The 16,737-nt window shown below is 45.8% G+C and overlaps 1 protein-coding gene across 1 annotated transcript in view; it reads left to right on the top strand.

The window, feature by feature from the left end:
• The first annotated feature begins 11,658 nt into the window (after window positions 1-11,658).
• LOC147711087 (uncharacterized) overlaps window positions 11,659-16,737 on the top strand; it is a 1,001,373-nt gene continuing 996,294 nt past the window's right edge. The window contains exon 1 of the mRNA XM_086921902.1: window positions 11,659-11,809. Within this exon, the coding sequence (XP_086778028.1) occupies window positions 11,744-11,809 (66 nt within the window). The 5' untranslated portion in view covers window positions 11,659-11,743. The remainder of the gene's footprint in view (window positions 11,810-16,737) is intronic.

Below are 16,737 nucleotides of genomic sequence, written 5' to 3'. Positions count from 1 at the left end.
CTTGCCAGCCTTTCTGTCCCCCTCTCTTGCCACGCAGGTGAGTGGCTCCTTGACTCCCCTACTGTGGTGGGCCTCCCCCTGTCGACATCCCCCTTTTTCCCCCAATCCGCCCCACTTCCCTGCACGCTCTCCCTCCCGCCCCCCGATCCTGAGGCGTGCGCTCCCACCCCTCCCGCCCCCTTTTCCGCCCGGTGCCCCAGACGCCCGGGAGGCCCCGCTCACCGGCAGAGCCTTCCCGACCTCGCCAGCCGCGCTAGGGCGGCCGCAACCCCCCTCCGCCTCGCTGCCCGCCCTCGGTCTCCCGCCGCCCCGCCCTCCCTGCCGATTCCATTCCTCAAAACGGCGAGGCGCCGCTGGCAGCGCGCCTCGTCCGCCCTCCCTGCATTATTTTGTTTCCCCGCACTGCCCGTCACAAACAGGGCCGCGCTCCTGACATCCGTGCAGCCCTGTGACACCTACCTGGAAACGCGCAAACTTCCGTGGCGGCGCGATGGCCGCCGCCGCCACGCCGCGAAGGCCCCCCCGCCTCACCCAGCCGGGTAGTGCCTCGAGGACTCACCCCTCGCCAAGCCCCTTAAAACTAGCGAAAGCTGCCAAATAAATAACAATAACCATCCAGATAATAAGAGACAAAAAGCTCCTGACTAACACGTTCCCAGCCACCAGGTCTCAGTATCTAAAATGGTGGCTGGGACCCCTCGGGAACACTATTTATACTTTGTGCTGCAGGGCTCCTTTTGGGCTGGTTTTGGGCTATCCCCAGCCAGCCCAATGCGGCAAAATGGCCGCTCGCTTGTTCTCCCCCCTTCCCCCTCCCAAATCTGCCCGGGGCGCAGACCTCGCGGCTCGGCTGCCCCCCAAACCCCCCTTCTTGCCCAGCCTTTCTAGACAAACATGCAATGACTGGATAATTTAGATCCAGAGCATAAAGACAACACCTTATTTATTATTTCAACCAAGTTGTCCCTGTCTCAATTGCCACTTTGGCTAGCTCAGTGAAATGGTTATGTTAATGCAGGTATTTATGTGGAAAAGCTTTCGGTGCTTTTGGTTAGAGGTGCTATGACGATCAGGTCAGTTCTGGCAGTTGTTTATTTGAAAGATGTTATGAATGTGGTTTACACGGTCTAAAAAAATCAACATTCAGCACAGGTAGTAACTAAGCTTTGAACAAGCATATTCTTCACTTCCCGTCCAGTCAGATTACAACAATTTATAGCTTTCGTGTATAAAACCTTTCATCCTATAAGGACATGGGGGAGAGGATTATTCCTGCCCACTATTATTTATAATCAATGTCTTGTTTGCACGGATAATGTTTATGCATACCCTAATTTCGTTTTATTGAAACTGTATTTTAAATATTGATAGTGTGCTTCTTTCTTATTGAAGACACGCCCACCCATTTGTGGCTTAGGGAGTAGAGAACTGTTGAAATGATAGATGACAGTATTGTTTTTTTTTCCTTCAAAGAAACAACATGAAACAGTATGTTTTTTTTTAACCAGTTCAGAAACTTTAACGTACATTAAAAGAATAATCTCATGTTGTACACCAGTGTGGCTGCTGTTCGAGTGGCTAAAAGTTAATGTTGTGGTTTGGGGTGGGATAGATTGGAGTGGGGTAGATTGGGGAGAAGTGGAGTGGGGTAGAATACGGTAGATCGTGGTCGAGTGAGGTAGATTATATCATGGTAGATTTTAGTGGCGTAGGTTGGAGTGAAGTTGAGTGGGGTCGATTGGAGTGGAGTACTGTAGATTGGAGTGGAATGGGGTTGATTGAGTGGCGTAGATTTAATTAGAGTGGATTGGAGTGGGAGGGGTAGATTGGTGTGGAGTGGGGTAGACTAGGGTGGATTGGGGTAGATTAGAGTGGGGTAGATAGGAGTGGTGTAGAGTAGGGTGGAGTGAAGTGGGTTAGATTTGGGGAAGAGAGGAGTGGGGTAGATTGGGACAGAGTGGAGTGGATTATGGTATATTATGGGGAATTATGTGAGGTAGATTGGAGTAAAGTGGAGTGGCGTAGATTGGAGTGGGGTAGACTGGGTGGATTGGAGTGGGGTAGATTGGAGTGGTGTAGATTAGAGTGTGGTGGGTGGATTGGGGTGGAATGGGTTACAGTGGAGTACACATGAGTGGCGTGGGGTAGATTGGAGTGAAGTGGCGTGGGGTAGATTGGAGTGAAGTGGAGTGGGACAGATTGAGGTAGAGTGGAGTGGGATAGATAGGGATGATTGGAGTGGGGTAGACAGGGATGATTGGAGTGGGGTAGACGGGGTTGGAGTGAGATAGATTGTGGTAGACTGGAGTGGGTAGACTGTAGTAGAATGGAGTGGGGTACAGTTGAGTGGGGTAGATTGGAATGGGGTGGGGTAGAGTGGAGTGGGGTAGATTAGAGTGAAATGGAGTGGGGTAGATAGTATGGATCAGAGTAAAGTAGATTGGAATGGAGATGGCAGACTGGGGTAGAGTTGAGTAGGGTAGAGTGGAATTGGGTAGAAAAGGGTGGAATTGAGGGGGGTAGATTGGATGGATAAGAGTAGGGTAGATTGGAATGGCATGGGTAGAGTGGGGTGGGTTAAATTGGAATGAGATAGATTAGAGTAGGATAGATTGAAGTGGGATATAGTGTAGTAGAGGTGGGGTGGAGTGGGTAAGATTGGGGTAGAATGGAGTGGAATGTGGTAGACCTGGTGGAGTGGGGTAGATTGTAGTGGAGTAGGTTGGAGTGGGGTAAGCGAGGACCGGCGGAGTTCACAGAGGACTGCAGGTTCAGGGCGTCCGGCATTATATGCTGATGATAGGTTGTTATTCCCGAGGCCCGGAAATGTAGTTTTACCACATTCAATTAGCCTCCTAGATCATTTTGGACAAATTTAAGGCTCATGCATAAATTGGAATAAATTATATATTTTCCCATTACTGAAGAATATGCAGTAACCTGAGGACCTAAAGGGGGGGCTTACTTGGGAGGAAATTTGCCTAAAGTATCTGGCATTCTATTAAACCATGCACCCACTGATTTATTGGAGGGTAACATTGGCTTGGCTATCAAAGGCCTACGTGCATGTGTAGAGTTCTGGAGGACACTGCCCCTTTCGATGGCAGGACGAATAGCAGTAGCACAAATGGTGGTGTTGCAAAATTTGCTTTACTTTTTCACAGCACTGCCTATGGTGATACCCTGTAGGGTTTTTCAGGATCTTGATTTGCTGTTGATTTGCCTAATATGGGGAACGGGCAGGTGCAGAGTGGCTTTGTCTACATTACAACCAACGTCAAAATGAGGATTAGCCGCACCAGATTTGTAAGCCTATTACTTAGCGGCACAATTGCAGTGGTTTGTACTGTGGATCCACTCACTGAGATATCCAGGAGGAGGCAAATTTGTGGATGTTACCAGATTCAAATGTGCTGTATAGAATCATATTAGTTCCCGGGAGAGCTGTGCGGAGAATACCCACTGCGTTGAGGGTTGTGCTCAGGTGCACTATGCACCGGACATCCCATTGAGAAGTTTGGAGCAAATTAATCAGGGGCAGAAGATTGAAAGGTTTTGCAGAATGGGCTAACCATGGGGTACATAGGCTAAGAGAACTTAATTGGGATGGGGCACTACTACCATTCGAGGAATTTTCAACTCTTTTGAGATCCTGAGAGGACAATTTGTATTGCATAGGGCGTGAATAACCATGGTACGCCTCCACTGGGGTATGGGTTTAGAGGAGCCTCGAATGCATACACAGTGCTTGTTCAAGTGCTGTGCACTACGTCAGGCCGCATCAAGGTGGTGACATATCTTTATCAAGCATTAAGGAATGATATAGTAACACCTCTTGTAGGTCTTGGAGAAAAGTGGGAAGAGGATCTGGTGAACCCCATTCTTGAGAGGGACTGGGCGAAAATTCTTGCGAGTTTAAATACTGTCTCTAGGAATGAGAGATTTAAATGAATTTCCTTTTTTTACTTACATAGGGCGTATCTGGCGCCGGGGGAAAATAGCTTGGATTCATCAGGACTCAACCCTGTGGTGCCCTAGATGCGGTGATCAAAGTATGGAAATTATACAAATGGTGTGGGCATGTCTATCATTGGTGGGATACTGGGCGAAGGTAGTGTCCTGTATTAATAAGGTGACGCAGAGAACTATTGAGTGTGCAACCGTTGTCAGTCTTTTAGGGGATTTTCAAGACCTAACATGTGCCAAAACACAACAGGGTTTATTGACTTGGCCCTGGTACTTGTCAGACGGGAGATAACCATGAATTGGAAGGCGGCTAGGCCCTCCCAGGGTAGTGAAATGGAAGGAGGAGTTGATTCGGTGGGCGGGCAATGAAAGTGCAGTTGCATAATGAAGTGAGGAGAGAATATGGCCTACCGGCTATGGCAGTCGATCTCGGAGCTGGGGAGCCGGGTTCGAGTCTTGGCAGGGACGCTCAACATCCTGTGATTCTGGCCAAATCACTTGATCATCCCATGCCTAAAAAATAAATGTGTACGTCTGTAATGCAATTGCGCTCATGTAAAGTGCTCTGATACCTTCGGGTCGAGTTTGCGATATATAAAACTTTAAAAAACACTCAAAAAAGAGTAAAGGAAGAGGATCAATTGACAGGGTACGAGCATGGGATCACTTACTAGATTGCCTGAAAAATCCTGATATGGTTGATGAATCCGGGGAAGCCAGCGCGTAGAAGCAGTACAAATAACCTCTGAAATGGAAGGCCGGGATTAGGGTATATATAGTTGCAGATTGAAATATACTTTGTGAACCAGCATGTGTAGTAAGTGTGGAGGCTACAATGGAAATGTAGTGATACATGGTGTGATGGGGACTGGACTTTTGGCGGGGTAGTGGGTTAATTCTTGCAATGTTGCGTTTATCTTACTATAAATGGCAATAAGAATATGTTAACAAAAAGGGTGGAGTAAGAGGGGCTTACAGTGAAGGGGTGTAGAGGGGAAAGGCATGGAGTGGTGTGACATGTTGTAGAGTACCTTAGGGTGAAGGGGTGTAGAGTGGAGTGGAGCATCGTATTGTAGAATGGAGTGGAATGGTGTGGAGTAGAAGGGCACAGAGTGAAACAGAGTGGAATGATTTAGAGTAGAGTTTTGTTGAGTGGATCAGAAAAATTGGAGTGGTGTAGTGTTGAGTATGCATGGTGTGGTAGGACACTGCCATTACAGACAACACACCTCCAATTGAAATGACCATTACGTTTGCACATAAATAAAGTTTTACTGCACACAAACGAGAATGTGTGGCAATGTCATAACAGTGTATTTATGTTTTGATCGTATTAAAATATTTGTTTCCACCACACTTCAGAATTACAAAAAATTTGCTTGATTTCTACTTTCCTAATTTTGATGTAGTCTTTGTTGTGTGCTACAAAAAAAGAACATTGTACAGCCAGAATCTCACCTGGGTAATCAGCAGGATGTACTGTCACATAAATGTTTTCACTCTTAAGTCAGGGAAAGAAAAGTAAACGCCAGGCTGCCTAAAATATAGAGACTGACATATGACCTCTGTCTTTGGATGCACAGCAAATGTGACAACATAGGAACAGAATTGAAAGGCCTGTTTAGAAAAAGCAAGTACTCGGAAGTATACAGTAAATAAGGATTGCTCACGGGAAGGAGGAACTCAAGCTACAGTGTGGCCTACACCTCAGGTTGGACTGTCCGGAGGGAGTTCTTAGAAATTCTTTTTTTTCTGTATAGCTATCTGGGATCCAGTTGATGCTGTTAAAAATATCTTAGAGTAAACCACAAAGTATCCTTTATTAGGTGGTACGCTAGGTATACATAAAAATACTATGAAGTATGATCATAGGACCTTGGTGGGTGCTATGGCCCTTATGTACCTCTGAGGTGTCAACATGTTTCTGCCCTTGGACTGCCTAACTAGGTCTAGGGCATTTGTCAGGGTCTATATATTGATCCCTATACTTAGTTACAGTGAGGGTGTGAACGTATATGTCGAGAGCAAACCTCTCTTAGAGAAGCCACAAGGTAATTTTACGGATATATGTTGACTTTATTGGTATTTGTATATCACTAACTGTTGCCCGAGGGTGTCCCGGCGCTGTGTGAAGGCCTACAGAGGACTGAATGGCATGGGAGAAATAGCAGGATCAGTTTGAAAACAACCATGTTTTCAGCTAACAAAAGTAGAAAGGAGCAGCGGCATTAGGGTAGATAGAAATATTACATGTAAATTACAATGTACTAACCGCATAATAGTCTTGCGGTACACTAATAGGCATTTAAATACATGAAAATACCAATATGGCATACGTGACACATCATGCATTCACATTGAGCATGTGTACTTACATGACTAGATACACATGAGGAGAACACATATATCGTGTAGGTTTTTACTTTACCTAGTGCCTAGACTCACTTTGCCTCATGGTCTGTTCTCGCTGGACATCTCCTATTGTCACACATTAAGGGATATGTAAATTATATATACGCCATTAAAAAGCTAGATATATATAACTAGGCTGTAAAGGGCAGGATCAATGTATTATTTGCCCTTTCTATATGTCAGGATCGGGAATGCCCTTTTCTTAAAAGTTTCCTATCCCCAGTCCTTAGAGACCTCCCAACCAGGGCCAGAACTCAGAGCCTCTGGACGCCAATGCGCAGCTGCTGGAGCATCGACACACCCTTACACTAAGGATGGGGCACACATTGATACCAACATCCCCAGCTCAACCAATAGAGGGGATGTGTAAAGCGGCATTGACCGGCTACTCTCAGGTAAAAGGCTGGAAAAAAGAGTCAAACCACTCATGGGTGAGCCTCGACACACCCATCAATACGACGGCTTTACAACTCAATAAAAACACCTTCACTTGCAGCATACCGTTCTATCAGACAACTGTTTGACGGGGAAGGTAGGAATGCTATGGGCGCTTCTCCTTGACGAAGTAAATAATTTGGGGCTTACTACCTAGTACCATGGACTGGAAACTCTAAGGAAGTTTTAACAACATCAACTAAATCCCAGATATCTCTCTAGAAAAAAATAATTTCTAAGAACTCCTTCAAGACACTCCAACTTGAGGTTAAGTCTGCCCTGCCAGTACCATCTAATGAGGGTGGGACAAGGTGGCCTATGATGAAGCATGTCATATTATGTGAGCGAGTCCACCTCGTCCAATTCTTGGAATTGCCAGGATGTAGAGTAGGAAAGTAGTACTAGGGAGATAGAATCTTAAGAGAAGCATTTAAAAATATTTAAATGCTCCTGGTTACCATGTCACTTTGTGTTTTGGATGTTGTACTAGAGACAGACGTGGGACCTAACCCATCCTCTCTTTCTACTTTGGTTTTATTGAGAGGAACTCAAGCAGACAGCCTAAAACAAATAAAGCCAGCAAACAGAAAGCAAGCAATTGTATTTTATGTACTGATGGTGGTGTGGAGCTGCTGTTCAGAAATGAGCAGCAGTATTTCAAGCCTAACCCTCACCTGGGAGCCTCAAATTTTTTTTTAACTTTTGGACGTGAAAACTCGAAATGTTTGTGTTTTGTGGCTGCAAGCTCTTGTAACCTGGAAAATAATTACTATAAATGAGAACATACAAATTCAGGGAACCTTATTTGGATAGTATGTATCCCCTATTTATGCGTTCATGGTACCCATAATTCAAGCTGTGGGCCAGCGTTCAGCAAAGGAGTTGTTCCTACATCTGGCCTGTCTTTGTGTGAAGACACGAACAAGGAAACGTTAGCACAGTTTTTGAAGGTGTGCTCACAGAATAAACAGACTATTTTGATATAGGCTGTGGCTCTTAGGCAGCTAAGAAATTGTACCTCTCCTCATGCAATCGATTTTTTCCTGTTGCAAAATTCACTTAGCAATTATTTAAGTGTGCACTGCTCGGTGCACAACCATCATGGATAATCTACACTGTCTACTTTCAAGGGCCATATTGTAAATACATTTATATAGTGCTTACTACCCCTGACGAGGCCTCAAAGGGCTTTTTCGGCGAGTAGCACGCTACTCCGGAGCCCATAAAGGTTAGTGGTGAATTAGTACAGTGAAATATGAAAGTAATTTGAGTTGTGGATACGTTAGTTATTTGGATTGTGAAGGATAGAAGAGGGAAAAAGTTATGCATTTATATAGCACTTGCTACCCCTGATGGGGTGTTGAAGCGCTTTTTCGGCAAGTAGCACACTACTCCGGAACCCATAAAGTATTAGCAGTGAAATAGTATAGTGAAATATGAAAATAATTTGAGTGGAGGATACGCAGTCCTGCCAAGCGTCACGCAACAGGTGTGACACTCACGCATTTCAGTGCGGTGATCCGCATCACCGCACTGAATGCATTTGTCACGCATTTTAGCCACCTGTGCCAGCGCGCCCGCAGCTCCTGTGCCCGGGCTCTCTACTGTTCTGAGAGTTCTGCTCTCAGCCCGACTAGTGCCTGCCTAAACAGTTGACTAGATTGCAGCTGAGCTCTCTGAGCGGCGCCCCGCTACAATGTATCTCTCTGCTCTGCCAGTCTGTCAGACGAGTCTGTTGCCCTGGAAACTAATGCGAAATGGTGCAGTCTGCAGGGGGGCCGGCCCGGGCTGCCTGCTCAGTCGATACAGCCTCAGAGCTGTCAATCACGGTGGCCGCACCACAGGGACCAGGATTAATCCGGATGTGCTGGCCTGGGATAGGGCCGTCACATCCGGAGGAAACAGGAAGTGCAGAAGCGGCGGGAGATTAGAGTGCAGGCTGCGGTGCACGAGACGCAGTCTCGCATCATCATGGCCACCCGCCGCGGCCCCCTGTGCAGCCCCGGCGCTAAACACAGCTGCAGCGCACCTTGACCACCACTGTGGCAGCTCAGCTGAGCCGGCAAAGCTCTGGCCACCAGGTAAAACTGCGAGCGCGCCGGGCCCGTGGGGCCGGCGCCCCACGGCGGCAGCAGAGCCCAGCCCGAGGCGAGCCGAGTGAGTGTCCGTCGGCCGATCGCGCGGGACAGACAGTGGAGTGGAGTGGACCATCGACAAATCGTGGCTGGGTGCCGTGGGCAGCAGCAGGTCACTACCAACTTAATTAAACTCGCGTCAGCGCTGCTTGCAGTATGATAAACACAATGGTTATTTCATAAAACAGAAAACGGGCCGACCAGCAGCTCCGTAGGACCCCTGCACAGACCAAGGCAACCATTGGAGTTGCTGAGCCACACCATCATGCCCAGGCCGGTGTTTTCTGCTGCGGGAGTCATTAGGCAAGGTGCGGCCGTATGAATAATCGTGTCCCAAAGTTTGTAAGTAGTGCGTCGTGAGTATCTCTCTATGCTGCAAATTGTTCTATTAATAGCGCGCCGAGGTGCTGCCGGTCCACTACATGCTTGTACTAATGATTGAGCTTGGATATTAATTTAACTACCTGCACCAATAGAGCAGGTCTAGGAAAAACGAGGCCGTAAGAGTAACCATTCGCCCTCTGCCTCAAGAATGCAGCAGTAGGGGGGTGCAAGGTCTGCATTCAGCAGGGGTTGCGGAGGTCATACAGCAGCAGAGAAGGTATTGCGCAGCTCGTTTTCCGAGTTTTCAAGGAGTGCAAGTTTCAGTTTTGGGCCGAATTTAACTGCATATTTATTTGTCTTGCTTTTGTTCATGTGCGCAGGCCTGCTTGGCATTACCCTTGATAGTTCTTTTTTTTTTCTTGTGCCACAGCCATGATTTTCTTCTGAACTGCCACCTGTCTGCCCTGTTACAGCTGAAAACTAACTGTACATCACATAGCAGTCTGTCTTATCACTGACTGTAGTGTTAGTAGTCGCTCGCACCTGGGTCAGGTGATTGCGAGAGCCACTGTGGTGCCAGCCAAGGTAACTTCTCAGTGCACCAAGTATCACTGAGTCAGCAGAGCTTGTAGTGTACCTCTGTGTGACAAACTGCGAGTGGGTGATGATGCCACCAGCCGGGTTTAGCAGGTAGTGGGCGGCATGCAGGGCCAGGGCACACCGCTCAGTAATACAGTTTGTGGCTTATGATGTGACTCATTTTAGAGGTACTTGTTGCTCAAATGGGTGTAATTTCTGTAATGTATATATTTTTCTTGTTTTCGTTGCTAGAGTTTGCTCGTGAGAAAGTGTCACTCATATTCGTTGAAATGTCACTCATAATTACAATGAATTTAAGAAAATGTCACACATAGCAATCTGAAACCTTGGCAGCTATGGGATACGTTAGTTATTTGGATTGAGAAGGATAGCCGAGAGATAGAAGAAGCAAATATATATATATATATATATATATATAGCAACATTACGAGTTTAACGCTGTTCCTTGTGCTTTTGGTCCTGTTGCCACTGCATCTGCTGCACTATTGAAAACACAATGCCAGTGCTTGCTAGATAACTGCCTGTTTAGTTGTAAAATATAGCAATATTAGATGTTTAGAGGAGTTCTGACGACTTTTGTGCCCAGTGCCACTGCACTTGCTGCACCATTCAAATGTGCCATAATCCAATTTTACCCTCACCAATGTTTGCCGTACTCTTAATTGTGTGTTGTAATGCCTAATTATCCATGTATTCCATGTATTTAAGAGGTATTTTGTGCTTGGCTAAATTTGACCAGTTCACCAAATGTTATTATGGGCACAATCCATAGCTTTACAAGCCTCACGTTCTATTTTCTTTTTCATTTTTAGAAGTTACTGAACGCTAACAAAATAAACAAAATACATTTACCATGCAATAACCTGTGATGTAGCCTTACGCTGGGATACCGGTTTCGAGCCTCGGCGTCCGCTCAACATTGTGTGATTCTGGGCAAATCACTTAATCTCCCCGCGCCTACCAAATAATTAATGTGGCATTGTGTAACGAAATTTGTGCTCATGTAAAGCGCTCCAATACCTTCGGGTCGAGTTCACGCTATTTAAATCTGCAACAACAACAAACAAAAAAACTACAAAAATAACTTAAATACTCTCAACCTGTTTCGGAAAATCCATACGTGTGCCTAAACGTAATTTAGGCTTTGATTTGCAATCTGTCGGTTTCAAAATCTTTACTTACACGCTATCTAATACGCACCCGCTATTGTTTTGTTGGCGTATCTGATTTTGTCTCCAAAGGCGCATTTCAGTCGTAGTTCCTTGTTCTGCCAGAGAATTGGCTCTTGTTTCTTTTCGGGCGAGTAAAGTCACGTGACCGGATATGCCCTGACTCACTGCAAACCTTTTCCTGCATATTGTGCTCATTGCCGTGGAAGCCAGAGGGGTGGTGCATGTTGTTCTAGTCATAAAAGTTAATAATATTAGAAGCTGTCAAATAAAAAACACAGCCGCAAACACAAAGCACTCAGCCGTCCAAAAGAAAAAAAATCGCCGCACACTGGGTATGAAAAAACTATAAACATGTTGTATATTATTGGATTTAGGACCGTGTTCGATTTAGGAAAGATCGTTGTATTTGATTTCACTTACGTCGCAGTCTGTTGCCCCTTTGGCTCGAATTAGGAATTACGTATATTGTTGGGCAATGATTACACGAGAGAGAAAGTAGTGAGTAAGAAATGCATTTAGAAACGTGCAGTGGTCTAACGTGGAGGTGAGATTGCCTGCTGGTAAAGTTCCAGGGGATAAAGTGACACAGCATGTCTTGTTAATCTTTAGACTGAACACCTGCCCTGAAACGGCTTCTGCTGATCCGGCCAGTGAACACAGGAGCGGCACAGCTAATCTCCAGCCTTCCTTGCTGCAGACATGGACTTCTTAAACCGCACCCTGCAATCTATGAGAAGAAAAAATAACGACCAGTCATCTAGCCAGGTAACTTGATGGCACCTTCTAAATGGGTGGGCAAGCGATGTCAAGTTAAGTAGATAGAACTGCCAATGATCTCTTCTCGCGTGACACCCTCAGTTTAGCTTAGCTTTTTAGCACATTGCATTCTGGGACTTGTAGTTGAGCTTTTTAACTTGTAGACTTTTTAATTCCCGGATGACTGCCATTGAAATATGGTAGCCAGAATATAATCCGTACTGTTGTCCTGGTTTGTTTGCAATGGATATCATTTAGATCATTTACATGAGGTTGACTTTCTGTACCCTAGTAAAGACTATATGGACAAATAAATCAACTTTGATTATTTTACTGAACGTTTCTGTATTTCAAGCCAAACGCACATTGCTTTTAGAAAGTTTCTTTTTGGTCGAAACAGGTCGACTGTGAATGTCCAATTTGTCAGCAATAGAAAGAAAAATTAAGTTTTGGAATTGGAGGCGCCGGAAATTATTCATCTTTGTGGGCTGCTTTCAGGCCAAAATGGTCGGGTGGTGATCTAATTCCTGTGTAATCACTCATTTTGGGAACATTGTATCTATCCAGTCATATCGACACAATTGGGTTCTGACGTAGCAGGATTCATGGGGGCAGATTTATGTCGGACTTGCGCCACGTTTAAGCCGTCGTTGCGTCACGCAACGGCGGCGTAAACGTGGCGCATCCCTGCGACCCATTTACAACGTGACGCATCTAGGCAGATGCGTCACGTTGTAAAGCCCTGCGCCACATGTGGGCGTTCCGGCCCAGGGTGGGCGTTCCGGGGCAGGTGCGCCTCGCAAAAGTGCCTGCGTGAAATCTACAAAATTTCACTCAGGCACTTTTAGGCCAATGCTGCGTCAAAACCCTGCGCCTGCTTGAAGCAGGCGTAAGGCTTGACGCAGCATTGAACAGATAGGGCACCCCAGAGCATTGCTGGAGCTGCGTCGTGCTTGCGACGCAACGCCAGCAATGCGCCACCTTTACGGCACAGATGCGTGTTTTTGCCCCATGGTGCGCCGCATTGTAAATGTGGCGCACAATGGGTGGCGGAGCTGCGGCACACAATAACTGGCGCATTCCTGGGGCTGCGCCAGTTATTGTAAATCAGCTCCCTGGTGTTTACTACCCGTTCAATACTTTTGAGTACAGGTATTGAGTGCAGGTTTACATATGAGTACTAGCTACAATTGTAAGTTGTTTGTTGTCTTTGATTCAGGTGTCTCAGGGAGTTTACATTTTGCGTTTTGCCCTTAAGTGAAGCGTCTTTATGAAGTAAAAATGTTATGTTATGTTATGTTATGTTATGTTAAATGAACTTTTAAAGCGCACGTACACAAAACGGTTTCAATTCAGATGGCCAGATTTGGAGTTCCAGGGCCCGCCGAGTAGGATCAGCTCCGTTTTATCAGGGTTCAATTTCAGATGGTTACTATTCATCCACTCACAAATCGCATTGTGGATTAAAAATTAGAAACAGAAGACGGCATCATTGTACATTAATTTCCACGTTATGTATTTTGTATTGCTTCCTATGCTTACTTGTGGTTTCTTCAAAGCACTTTCCAGACATGGGGTTACTGAGGAAGACACTGAGGCGCTCTTGCACAGTTAGCTGAGTGAGAGTCCCATAGACCTAAGACACTAATAGCTGACATTCAATCAATACACCTACAGGAACAGAATGTTCTCAGAGCTTCTCCGAATTTTATACAGTTTGTTAATAAAGTCCCTGTCATGAGTGACCTCATAATTTTGGAAGCTACTGGTCCTATCAGAGCTATGAGATTCACACAGACACCACAGGTCTTTTTACTACATCCCAGAGATTTCAAGTGAAATTCTGGTGCATATAGAGGAATAACCAGGGAATTGAACCAGAAATTACCTACTGTTCCAGTAATTCCTCATTTCACATCTGTAGCCCCTGTTAACTCTGTAGCCACTGATATAACAATAGCGCTAGTATCAGAAACTTTGATGGTGTAGTTTTAACAGGACCAAGTATGAGCCACTCAAATTTAAGGCCCAAATACGAGCTAGTTGAATGGAGTTCAGTAGGAAAACACAAGCCCTTAAATAGTCCCCCCAAAATACTTTTATCTCACAGGTTGAAAGGAAAATATGAGTAGCCTACCATAGCCTATTGGGAGGCTGGTTGGACAGCAATAGTTTTAGGTAATTGGCTCACTGATCAAGCAGAGCCTTGTGAAGTAGGCCATATCCTGGGGGTGTTGCCAAGGTGGCAGCCATGTAGGATGTGCTGTAGAAGAGCTTCTTGATGAGACCCGGGTTGTTGAAAACAATTAAGATGGTAGAGCAGGAGGAAGCCTAAACTCTTTTCTGCCCTGAATAAATACAGCGATTCGGTATCTGTCTGACGCCGATGGAGAGTCTACGGAGATGGGAGGCTTTCTAAATAGCAAGACCAACTAAGGGAGTTCCTACGGAAAGACGATAGGGAGAACACGGTGGGACAGAGCGTGCGACAGCGGCCTGGACATAAATTCAGTAGCAAACATGAATGGTGGTGAGGAACCTTCCCCGTCCTGTATATTTTTAACTTAACTCCCCAGGAAGAACTACAAGGAAGCTGCGTGCACTGAGGTTATAGTTAAAGAAAAATTCTCTAACAAAACGTGTTATAATCTACTGTTTATTATTTTCTAAGGGAAGGAGATGTGTTCGAATCTGCTGTTGGTTGTAATGCATTCTCTACACAGGTTCTCTGTTTCCCTGCTCTGCACAGCCAGTGGATGATGTCATGGAATGTTGGTGAGTGCCTGAAGGAGTGGACGTTTAGAGGGAGTGGGCTGAGCAGCGAGGATACTGATCCTGGTGGGGTTTTCCCTATTAAGTAACTTGTAACCTTTCCAATAAACCTACACTGAGTTATTCTACATGAACTGGTTACTTGACTTCTGCTTACCAAGAGGGATTCTTTTTTTTTAAACTGTTTTTTAATAAATATTAAACAGAAGATTTTCATTTATATCTTAACAATTGACAGTATATTACAGTCACAGTCTCACAGTGAGCAACAATACGTGTAATATATTACAGCTATATGCATATTTTGATTTTTACACCTCCTCCTCTGATTCCCGGTCCATTCCTGGGGGGGGGGTACATATATTTCCTCTATAAATATTCCATTAACCCCACACACTCTCCCACTTCTTGGGGCACCCTCTGTGGATATATGTGGCTTTTTCTGCTACCATAATCATATCCATGTCCCTGCACCATTCTTCGTGAACTGGGGCTTGTACCGCCCTCCATTTCTGTGCTATATTCTGTTTAGCTATTATCATCCCTGTCATTGCCCAGTTTTGGTCAGCGTGATTCAAGCCCGTTGGTTCCCATATATTCAAAAGGCAACGTTTGGGTTCAGGTGGGTCTGGGCAGGCGTTGACCTCCGTGATAGTGTTCATTATGGCTGCCCAGTATAGTTTAATAACTGGGCAGTCCCACAAGATATGGTAGAAGGTGCCTAAGTCATTGCAATGATGCATTGCAGCGCTGGTCCGTGGCTCTCCCTATTTTGCATAACGTCACTCTCATGAAGTATGTCCTAGTTAGTATTTTGAGTTGTATCAGGCGTAGTCTGGAGGACACCGCCACCACCTTGGGTGATTCCATCGCTTCCTGCCAGTTGGTTTTATCCAGTATCCCCACCTCTTCCTGCCATTTTGCCCGTAGTATCAACATGGGGTCTATTTGATTATTAATAATATTCCGATATGTAAGGGAGTTCGCCTTCTTGTCTAGGTGGTCCGTTAATAGCCGGTCCTCTAAGGGGGAGGCCTTAGGGAGAGTCTCCTCCGCTGGAATAGCAGCTACTAACGCGTGTTTTACCTGCATATACCGGAACATCTCGGCTGGAACCATCTCGTATTGTTCCTGTAGGTGGACAAATGTAACGACCTTCCCCCCTTTCCAGAGGTCGCCCAGCCGGGAGATCCCTATTATATCCCACTTTTGGAACCCTTTGCTCTTGCCCAGTGTGCCTAGCTTGCCGGTATCCCATAATGGGGCGTGTTGTCAGCTTGTCAGCCCATCCCAGGTGCCACATCATTGTATGCCACATGTGAACCGTATGTGCTGCTAGTCCCAGTAGGCTTGATTTTTTCTGTTTGTTGTATAGTACTTCGTTAACTCAACCCGAACCCAGGGCCAATCTATCTAGGCGGTATGCAGGGTCGGTGTTGGGTGCGTGGATCCACTGATTGATCACTACCAGTTGTGAGGCCAAGTAATACACCTGAACCTTAGGCAGGGCAATGCCGCCATCGTACCAACTTCTTGTCAGTTTGCCCACAGCTATCCTAGCCGGTTTGTTCTCCCATAGGAGATTAGTATCTTCTGAATCAATGGCCCCAAAGTATGACACGGTAGGGCGTGTTCTGCAGGGCAGAGAGAAACCTGGGTAACACCATCATTTAAAAAAGTGCCGCCCTACCCAGTAAGGTGAATGGTAGTGCTCTCCAATGTTTAATATCACATCTTAGCCTCTGCAGTGGTACTTGGAGGTTCAGCGCCTGGAAGTCATCTGGGTCAGACGTAAAATTAATCCCTAAATATTTAAAGCTATCGGTTACTACCCTAACCAGGCAATTCTTAGGTAACTTTGGATAGGGCCCGTACAGTATATATAGTACAGACTTCTCCCAGTTGATTGTATATCCAGAGATCTCCCCATACCGTTCGCATATATTTAGTATTCCATGAATGAACCGTGTGGGGGAGGCTATATATAGCAGAATGTCGTCTGCGTAGAGGAAGATCCGATCTTCCCATTCCTCCGTCCAGCGCCAGCCGCGAACTCTTTGATCTCCTCTGATCCATGCAGCCAATGGCTCTAGGATCAGCGAAAAAAGGAGCGGTGACAGCAGGCATCCCTGCCGTGTCCAGTGTCCCAAAGAGAATTCCTGTGA

The sequence above is a fragment of the Lissotriton vulgaris genome, chromosome 5 (assembly GCF_964263255.1).
Source record: "Lissotriton vulgaris chromosome 5, aLisVul1.2, whole genome shotgun sequence".
Lineage (NCBI taxonomy): Eukaryota > Metazoa > Chordata > Amphibia > Caudata > Salamandridae > Lissotriton > Lissotriton vulgaris.
The sequence above is the reverse complement of the archived record's forward strand: the minus strand, read 5'-3'. Positions and strand labels throughout refer to the sequence as shown.